The sequence below is a fragment of the Melanotaenia boesemani genome, chromosome 9 (assembly GCF_017639745.1).
Source record: "Melanotaenia boesemani isolate fMelBoe1 chromosome 9, fMelBoe1.pri, whole genome shotgun sequence".
Lineage (NCBI taxonomy): Eukaryota > Metazoa > Chordata > Actinopteri > Atheriniformes > Melanotaeniidae > Melanotaenia > Melanotaenia boesemani.
This window is the reverse complement of record NC_055690.1, coordinates 2,884,901-2,895,533: the sequence shown is the minus strand read 5'-3', so window position 1 is coordinate 2,895,533 and position 10,633 is coordinate 2,884,901. Positions and strand designations below refer to the sequence as shown.

The 10,633-nt window shown below is 40.8% G+C and overlaps 1 protein-coding gene across 9 annotated transcripts in view; it reads right to left on the bottom strand.

Annotated features, from left to right (window-relative positions):
- The window catches only part of brip1 (BRCA1 interacting helicase 1), a 125,819-nt gene that overhangs the window by 107,049 nt on the left and 8,137 nt on the right, over positions 1 to 10,633 (bottom strand). For all 9 annotated transcript variants that reach the window (XM_041995295.1, XM_041995297.1, XM_041995298.1 and 6 more), the window contains one exon: positions 9,936 to 10,070. In XM_041995295.1, the coding sequence (XP_041851229.1) occupies positions 9,936 to 10,070 (135 nt within the window). The remainder of the gene's footprint in view (positions 1 to 9,935; positions 10,071 to 10,633) is intronic.

Here is a 10,633-nt window from a genome sequence, read left to right as displayed (position 1 = left end):
CCCAAGACGGCCAATAATTACTTATTCATTGGCAGGTGGGGGAAGGAGGGGGAGGTAGGGGGGAGTGTAGAAGGGCATGCTGATGAATAGAGGCCCTTGTCAAAAGCTGCAGCAGGAAACAGCTGACACAAGAGTATCCTTTTACGCGGCTGCCTCGCAAGATGCCAAGACAACAAGGTTTCAAGCCTGGCCCCGCAGCCCACAGCAGACACCCCCTTCAAAAGAATGTAGATGGCTGGCAAAGGGGGCGAGCAGGACGTCAGCTCTACTTGCCACAAGTATATCCCGGTCCTATCAGCTTGTAGCATTTTCCAGCGGTGTGGCTCCTGGGGGGGTAATGACAGCGCCCGTTTTAAAGGTGAAACAACAGGTTACAGGAAGCTTTGACAGCCTTCAACACACTACATGGGAGATCTTTTTCTTTGTATTTACAGATATTTGAAATCAACTTAGCTTCCTGACTGCTATATGTAAGCATTGGGTCAGTGGTGTTACTGAACACCTCAGAATATTCACAGGTAGGCTTCTGTTGCTTTAGTCCCGGCCAACACCTGAGAGATGGAAATCTCACACTCTAGGGGGCCAGTCAGAGGGCACTAAGAGGCCACCGGCAGTGGATCACTTAGGTATTGCTGGCGCCTCTCACTGGACACCAATTTGCTCCTCATTCCACAGCTCTGGACGGCTTGGAATTCACTCCAATAACGGTGGGCTTCAGGAGCCGATACTTTGGAAGACATGACACCCAACACCCCCTCCTCCTGATATGACCACACTGTGCAGGTAGGGGCCCTGGCAAATATCTGCCCACCAAAGCACCTGTTTATCCCTGGGGCGCAGTAACCAGCGGGTGAACCCCATTCAATATTTATCCCCGTGGCTTTCACAGATCAGCGGCCCAAGCGAGGCAAACCCTCTTAATTAAAACTGGAGCTTGCTTCAAAGGGCCCCATTCAGGCCATCAGTCAGCGCTTGTGGGACAAAAGAGCCCGGGTCATGTAGCTGAAGTGAAACTGAAGACGAACGCGCTTTTTCGACTTCACTTTCCCTCCTCTTTTTCCACCTCCCAGCATCCACAGCTCTCAATCCAAGCCCCGCACCTGTGGTAGGTTAAGATGGAGCTGTGAGAGAAAACCAACCCTGTGAGAGGAGTAGCAGCTACTGCACGGCTGGAGGACCTGCTCACCTTTGAGACCAAAAACCCTCAACACAGGTCATTGTTTAGGTGATAAATGCAATTCTAAGAAGATCTACAATAACAGATCTATGTTTTGGATGTGGTAATAAAAGTTTAAAGAAAAAAATGGTCAAATTGGCAGAACATTGAGTCATAAAAGAAATTAATTTAAACCATTTTGATTTGATGAAAACAGACCATCAGATTTCGTGTCTAAGGCTGAATCTGAACAACTTGTTGTAATTATATATATATATATATATATATATATATGATAAAATACATATAATTAAATATTCAATTCATTACTTAAATATGTTGACAGTTAATAAAAAATGTATAATTTATTAAATTCATAATTCAGTGCATGTTTTTAAGTAATTTAAGTAAATGAATTTGATGTTATAACATAATTTTCATATGTTTCCTGAGCTGCAGTTCATCATGAATCAAGTTAAAATGTGGCAGCAGCTCATCACCACAGTGTGACATCTGATTGGCTTCGCTGCTCCACGAGCCACTACAAACCCATCCCAAATAAAAGATCGATGCAGAAACAGGCGACACACTCATGGATGGACCACATTAGGTGGTAGTATTTATCTGTATGTTTGATGGCTAAATTTGTTAGTTACATGGATTAAAATAATAATAATGAAAAGAAAAATATCATTTTAGTAGTAGCCTCGACTTCAGGCCATGGTGCAAAGTATCAACAAATATGGATGCAGTTGTCATCCAGACACTGAGAAGTACTTTATGGTCATTTAATGTCAAATTTTTTTATTCTTATGAAAACTAAATGTGAACTCCACCTGTTCCGAGGCTGATAATAATAGTGAGCTTAAATTAAAATAAATCTCTGTAAATGATGCCTTTCATTCAGTAAAGAAAGTAACATCTCACTATTTTTGGTAAATGCTAAATTTCACTATTTTTTCATAAATATGCAAATTTCACAGCTCTGAAAGTGGAAACTATTTGGAAAATTTTATTTTAAATTAAAATAAATCATTCACACAATCGTTCAGTGTGGATAAATCAAGCTGAGGACACAACTGAAAAAGACAACACACATTCAAAGCCTTTTTAAATTTGGTGGAGTATGTCGCCCCCCAGTGGTAAAAATAAACTAACTGAACCAGTTGCTCTTGTCCAGTGTGTCATTTAGTTTCTGAAGGCCAGTCATCAACATAACAGCAAGCCTCTGAAGCAGAACTAGTAACAGTACGATGCCCGTGTCTCATTTACGTTTCTAGGATGGCAGCAACAACCGTAGTGTGCTCTTACAATCCATCAAAAATCAGGAAAATACCTTGAAATCCACGTTTGAGTTATATTTTCATTTCTACAAAAAAGAAACCTTTCAACTGATGTGATTATTATCTGCTGTTTTTGATGTTTGTGGTGGGAGGCCAGTATGTTGAAATACCAGCAACACTAGATGACCTGGAATCTCTGCAAGAAAGTTCCTAAGTACGAAATTTAATCAGCACAAAGACGTGCTGACAAAGAACTTAGGAGAAGACAAGGAGGAGCTCAAACAATCTTTGAACTTCATTTCAGAGGAGCTAAGTAAAGTGGCAAAGCAACAGGGGGGCTACTGGACGTAAACTGTCCGCCGACACCCGCTGGACTCCATGGGGCTGATGGGAAACGGGAGGATGACGGCTAAGGTGTCGCACACAGCTCCTCCAGAGACCGGATGCTCCATGCACGGTGTGGAGGAGGTACCGTATCCTTCCTGCCTGCTGCTGTCAGACTGTACTATAAAGAAAACGCCTGCAGACAAATGAACAAATAAATAACTGACTAACTGGACTCTTGTGCAATACACCTCACCTCACTATTCATTTTCCTGTTTGGCTGCTTTCACTTTTTTTTGTCTACTTGGGATATTATTTATTCTTACACTTGTGTGTATTCTCATGCATGTTCTCTCTCTGTACTGTGTACAGGTATAATCATAATTGAAGTTATATTTATTTGTTTTATCTTTATTTTTATGCTAAATATCTTTATCTGTGTCTTTCATTTCCTACTATTTATTTTCCCCTGTGTGTCTTGCTGCTGTTGTACTGTGAATTTCCCTGCTGGGGGAGTAATAAAGGAATCTGAATCTAAATTTCCCAATGTAACTGTTCAACTCATTAAGGTAAAAAGGCACGCGGACAGGGAATGCACGTATACCGGTTTCTCGTTAAGAAACACCAAAGAGCGGCCTGGACACGATGCCTTGGCACCGGGTGTGCAGCTATGCATCTCTGACGATCAAGATGCCGAGAAGCAAAGGAACAGAAGCTACGCTGGTCAGCTGCAAGTGGATTAATAGAGCTTTTGTTGGCATTTCCAACATTGAATGACAACAATCACTCATATCCAATCTTTCTATTATGTAAACAAACAACCGAGCACGTTATTCAGCGTCTAATAGCTAATCATAGCAGCTGGACTCGGATCAAACTGATTTCAGTCGGATAGATGACTTATTTCTTCATATAAACTTAGCTGATGATCTGAACGAGTGACGGATGCATAAATGAGGAAACGTTCTTGCCCTGTGCTGCCCTGTTTGTGATGTTTGATTTTAAATGCAAAGCTACTGAGAATATTACCGTTTTATTGATAATCTGATGGAAAGTATAACGACCGAAACTGAGGTAGATATATCCAAAAACATGAATTAGTTGCATGTATAGAACACCAGGGTCATGTATAGATCAATTCATAAAGAAGATTTCTGAATTATATGATACCCAACAATAAGACTATTTGGTTTGTGGTGACGTCAATTGATTTATTGAAATCTAATGATCATATAAAAGCTGCAGAGTTTATTATTATGTTTGAGTTTCTATTTGTTTATTAGAAAAACCAAACATGCTGGAACACTGATGATATTTTTACTAATGTACCTGATGTGAAAACAGTCAGTGGATTATTAGTGACTGATGTAAGTGATCATTTGCGGGTTTCTGCTATGTTAGAAATTTAAAAAAAAGTTAAAAGTAGGACCGTTATGGCAGTTATGGCACTCAAGGCAGACCTCATAAATCATGATTGGCTGCAAATTTATGTAGACGATACCGATCAATCATTCAATGAATTTTTAGATTGATTTTTGTTATTTTATGGCTGCCATTGCCCTTTGAAGGAATAAAGACAAACTCCAAGAAAGAAGGGAAACCATTGTTTACAGAAGCTTTTAAAAAAAAGCTTGTCAAAAGAAAAGAGGCTCTGTAGGGAATTTATCACACACGGAACAAAGGATGAGGAGGAAAAGAACGAAAAATATGAAAACAAACTGACATCTATTATGAGAGTATGCAAAAAGAAGACTTTTATGATTAATTGCTGCTAAAACACAAAACATTAAGGATACCTGGAGAGTACTTAATGGTATGATAAAGAAAATCATAGTAAAAATGATTTTCCAACATGTTTTGTGAATGATAGATTACTGAAAATACTGAAGGAATTCCTCGTGAGTTTAATGATTTTTTTGTTAATGTTTAGCAAGGGAAACTAGTGATTTAGACCATAACTATGATTCTACATTCAACAATAACAATTCAATGTTCCTTGGCAGAGTTTAGAAAGTCAAAGAGTAAAGAATCTACGTATAATACTATTAATATGTCACTTATAAATGAAGTAGTGAACTGTGTCCTCAAACCATTTACTGGTACATGTAATAAATCCTTTCAAACAAGTATTTTCCCTGATATGATGAAAATGGCTAAGATGGCATCAAAGTCTATACAAGGGGTGACAAAGACATCGTATCAAATTACAGACGTGTCTTCTCTACATCAGATTTCAAAACTACACAAAAGATTGTTTGGAAATACAGTGGATGGTTTTATATAGAAATAGGAGTTACTGAGTGACCGTCATTTGACACGAATAAACATTCCTTACTTTTGCAGAAATTGGGATGTTCTGGCACAAGAGATGTCACACTAAACTGGATAAAAAGTTATTTCAATAATAGGTTTTATTAAGTAAAATTTAATAATGCTGTGTCACATGTTAGAAAAGCAACGTGGTGTTCCACAAGGTTCCGTATTGGGACCCAAGTTATTTATACTTTAATTGAATGATATTGGTGCAGTATTTAATAGGTTGAAATTTATTACGTTTGAAGATGATACAAATTCATTTTGTTCAGGACCAGACTTTAAGGAATTGTTAACAGTAGAAAATGAGTTAATTGGGCTAAAAGAATGGTTTAATATTAATAAAATATGACTAAATGAAACTAAAAGTAAATTTATGGTGTTTGGTGGTGTTAGGACAAATTGTGAAAACCCATTAGCCCTAAATGGAGTAAAAATTAAAAGATTATATGAAACGAAAATCTTATAGATAGAATATATTAAAAAAAAAATTTATCTAAAACTATTGGTATTATTTACAAAACAAGTGATTTTTTTTAACCGTGTGTATATTTCTCACTTATAATGCTCTATACGCCATATTGTGTTGAGGTATGGAGAATAATTAAACTCAAGAAAATAACTATCAGATTAATAATAAAGCTTCCCAAATTTCCCTGAGGACTCTCCAAAGGGATTAATAAAGTATTTCTATTCTATTCTAGCTTCCTCTCGTGAAAACCACTAATAAATTATTGATAGTCTTGCACCTTAAAATTCGTAGATGCTGTGTACTCAAAAACATTAGAAAAACTATTTCAAGTAAGAATAAAAACCTCTATTCAACTGCTGTTTTAATTAAGAGAAAAATGTCTAACTCAAGAGGGCTGGGTGTCTTTGAAAGAGGCTATGTGAGAACTAATGTTAAATGCAGATGTGTCTCATATTTGGGAGTTATACTACGGAACGAACTAAGTTATGATTTGAAATTGTGTAGATCTCTGAGTTTCAAAGGATCAAGGATTTCAATGAAATCCTGTTGCTGTAAATTATTGCACTGAGTAAACGGTAGTTGGTAACCGTGGCAACAGAAATGCAGACGCCAGGCTGAAGACACGCCAGATCATGTCTATGACTGGGCATCGCTGTAAAAGCAGCCTGCAGGCTTATTGAACGATATAGGAAACTATCTGTGGACTTTGACTGTCCGTCCATCCATCCATTTTCTGCTGCTTATCCAGAATCGGGTCGCGGGGGTAGCTGCCTAAGCAGGGAAACCCAGACTTCCCTCTACCCGGCCACATTCACCAGCTCTTCCAGAGGGACACCAGTCGTACAGGGACCGGACAGCTCGTCCCAAATTTCCCTGAGGTCTCTCCGAAGGGATTAATAAAGTATTTCTATTCTATTCTATTCTATTCTACAAGCGGGTACGGCACTCCATCTTCCCGGAGTACCCCCCACAGGAGTCCCCGGGGGACATGGTTGAACGCCTTCTCCAAGTCCACAAAACACATGTAGATTGGTTGGGCAAACTCCCATGCCCCCTCAAAGACCCTGAAGAGAGTGAAGAGCTGGTCCACTGTTCCACGACCGGGACGAAAACCACACTGCTCCTCCTCAATCCAAGGTTCGACTATCAGACGGACCCTCCTCTCCAGCAACTCTGAACAGACCTTACCGGGGAGACTGAGGAGTGTGATCCCCCTGTAGTTGGAGCACACCCTCCGGTCCCCCTTTTTGAAGAGGGGGACCACCACCCCAGTCTGCCAGTCCAGGGGAACTGCTGCAGAGGCGTGTCAGCAAAGACAGCCCTACAGCATCCAGAGCCTTAAGGAACTCTGGGTGGACCTCATCCACCGCCGGGATCTTGCCACTGAGGAGCTTTTTAACCACCTCAGCGACCTCAGCCCCAGAGACGGGAGAGCCAGCACCAACCACCCTAGACTCTGCTTCCTCATCGGAAGACGTGTTGGTGGGATTGAGAAGGTCTTCGAAGTATTCCCTCCACCGCCTCACAACGTCCCAAGTCGAGGTCAGCAGCCCCCCATCCCCCCTGTACACAACGTTGACGGAGCACTGCTTTCCCCTCCTGAGCCGCCGGATGGTGGACCAGAATCTCCTCGAAGCCGTCCAGACGTCATTCTCCATGGCCTCTCCAAACTCCTCCCATGCAAGAGTTTTTGCCTTAGCAGCCGCCGAAGCTACTCTCCGCTGGACTTTGACTGTTTGAAACAAAATGTTGCATCATCCTCTGGACACACACAAGCTGTAAAAGCTGCACCCGCCCTCTGAAATTATTCTTTGTGTCATGTAACATAACCGCGGCGACCGAGCTGCAGATTCTGTTTTAGAGCCGGTTACCTTGGCAACGCATCACCACAAAATAGTCAACTCAGTTTTTTCTTGTGAAAAACTTGCAATTTTACCAGTAAAAAACAACACTACCGCATAATTAATTTATTTCATATTTCCTTCGTAAATGATCATGGTATAAGCGGGACAATGCCCAACGAGGTGGCCATAATCATAAATTAATGGACTTCGTGGAGGCAACCGTCTTCCATGAAGTCCATTAATTTTTTGATAATGGACACCTCGTTGGGCATTATCCCTTACTTAAGGCTCTTTTTATCTTCTCTTTATACTACTGATATTATAGCTTGTAAAGGACAGGCAAGAATAAGCCTAGGCTTCAGCCCAGTCCTTTCTCGTTACAGAGGTTAAACGTTTTGGGGAGAAAAAAAATGTTTAGTGCAAGCATCAAAAATAATTCTTTGTCAGCTGGACGCACATAATACTGTACATACATACATACTGTAGATTTGAACCAAAATAAACCATTCATTCATTCATTCATGTAACATATGAAGGAGCGTCCACATAGGACTGACGATGACCACATCACTGATGACAGCAGGACTTTCTACACCTAATATACTGGGGGGAGTTTGTCTAAAGTCCAGATGCAGGATGCACAAATTCGGCAATTTAAGTTAAGTATTTATGTCACACCACATCAGAAATGAGAGAGAAGAGGCTGGACACGGGTTTTGTGCTGACATGGATGGTACAAATATTACAACATACAGGTCAAGTGAAAGGAATATAAACAATCCGTCTAAATATGCTCCACTGATTTGAAGTGGGGAGTGAACACCAGCCGCTGCATTCTAACTTAAGCCTCGTTTCCTCCGATGGGGCGGGGCACATTTCCCACATACGTAAACTGGAATGGGTACCCTTATTATATGGCCTGACCCGTCTTTTTTTGTTATCCTTCCATTTGGGTACCAACGTAACCAACCAGACCTGAAAAGGTGGAGTTTGACGCACTGCAATCTGTTGATTGGTTGAGAGAAAAAGTCACTTCCCGAGCAACCTGGCACAAACACGAAAGCCGGAATGGCTTCTTGTTTAGAGCAACATATTTTTGTTGATTAAATCTCTGTTTAAAATGGCGCTACGACGCAGCGGCAAGTAGAAAGAACACAAACCACTGGATGATCATCGAGCTCCTCCTCTGTTTCTGAGCCATGTTTTGGTTCTACTTTAACGAAAGTGCCACACTGCACATGCTGCTACGTAGCTGAGGCATCTATCGCGATCCGGCTGATTCTCCACCTCCCAGGTAAGGTTACAGTTGCTGTGGAAACGCAATGAGGTTACAGTTTACAAACCCTATCTGCACCCTAACCGCCCCGACCTGACCGCACTCGTTGGTGGGAACGCTCCAAAACATGTCTGGAAAATTTTAGGGTTTTGCTACATGTGTGAAGACGGGTAAAGAAACACCCACCTGCCTGAATGATTACAAGCCGGCAGCACTCACTCACATAACCAAATGCTTGGAGAGGGTGGTGCAGACCCACGTTCCAAGCAGGATTCAGTACCCCCTGCAGCATGCCTACCTACCTACCCTACAGTCCAGGTAGGTCCACTTCAGACACCGTCACTGCTGTCCTCCACTATTCCCATCCCACCTGGATTTATAGTGTATGGTGTTGGGAAATTAACGCAGAATAATTGGGATAATCGTAAAATCATGATTTCTTTAATAATAATCATGTCAATAAAATCTATAATCGTGACATCTCTAGCCCACAGGAGAGCTGTCTTTACTCTGAAGGACATTATCCACACCCAGTGTGGACTGTTCACACTTCTGTCCTTCCAGGCTGGAGGTACAGAAGTGTGAAATGCAGGACTTACATATTAAATAAATCTTTCTTTCCTGTGGTCATAAGACTCCTCAACAGTTACCTGGAGTCTATAATCACCACGCTGTCACCTACAACAGCAATCTACTTCATGTATAAAGACTGCTTTACATGCTGTTTTTGAAATTCCCCTTTTTTGTTATTGCTTTTATCATTCTCTCACAATTTTCAGATTTTTTCAACATTCTCACAGACAGCAAAGCAAGAAGTTCGTTACACAGGAAAACTTGTTTCTGGCTATGAAAATGACAATAAAACACGTGAAAAAATAATGATTGAAAGATTAAGTCCACTTTGATTTGCTAAATGTTTTTGTAATGAAAATGCTAACTGAACATTTCTCCTGTAACTTTTAATGGTTACCAATGTAAATCAATTTTGATCCAGAATCTTTCAATTCGAGAAGCTGCTTGAAGGATTTTGAGTCCTTCAGAGTAGTAGGAAGTCTATCCCTACACCCTTAGGTGCTGTTCACGTGTTTAGCCTTTGTTGGGAAAAGGCATCTGCACCATGGAGACATGTCTGAAAGTATCAGAGGAACACTCCCGCTGTAAGAAAACTGCTTATATTGTCTGTGTATAGAAAGACAAAAAAAGGAAACGTCAAACCCAGTAAACCATGTAAGTGGGTGGATGCGGTCGTGGTGTGGACTCAACTTACGCTGCATGGCGACGAATCAGCTGCCTGGCTGTTCGCTGCTGCGGCACAACTATGAGGACCAGACGTCTGATTTTCCAGCTCCGGTTCATCATCTATGAACACGACTCCTGGCTGAAGACGCTGCCGTTTGTTACTCTGAGAACAGACACGTTCCTTCATGAAAGCAGGCACAGGATGACACAGGATGATTTTTTAATTTACTGGACAGTACCAACGTTGTTAGTTTGGATGTCATCACAACACAATCATGTTCCATCTGCTGAAAATAATAAATGCTGACTGATGTTATTCAGGTGCATTAATGTAGAAACTGAAGGTTTTCAGGAATTACGGTATTTTAATAAGTAGAATATTTGTACTTTTTCAGCACAAATACTGAGGGTTCAATTCATTCTGTGGAAAATGGGAACAAATAATATGAAGTCAAACTGAAATGTCATTAACGTCACATTAGCTCTGGATTTACTGCATGACAGGAGTCACAGAATCATCAACATATTTTATGAATAAACAGCTGAGGAGCAGGACGGATTCACAGCTGTAGCTTTGTGTAGAGAAATACTTCCCCTCATACTGTAACTGCCCATTCAGCAAACATTCCTTATATACCCATACAAGAGATTTCAAAAGGATTATAAAAGTCCTTCAAGGAGGAAATCCAGCGTGGAGCGTAGCAAAAGATGCTGGTTGTTCCCAAT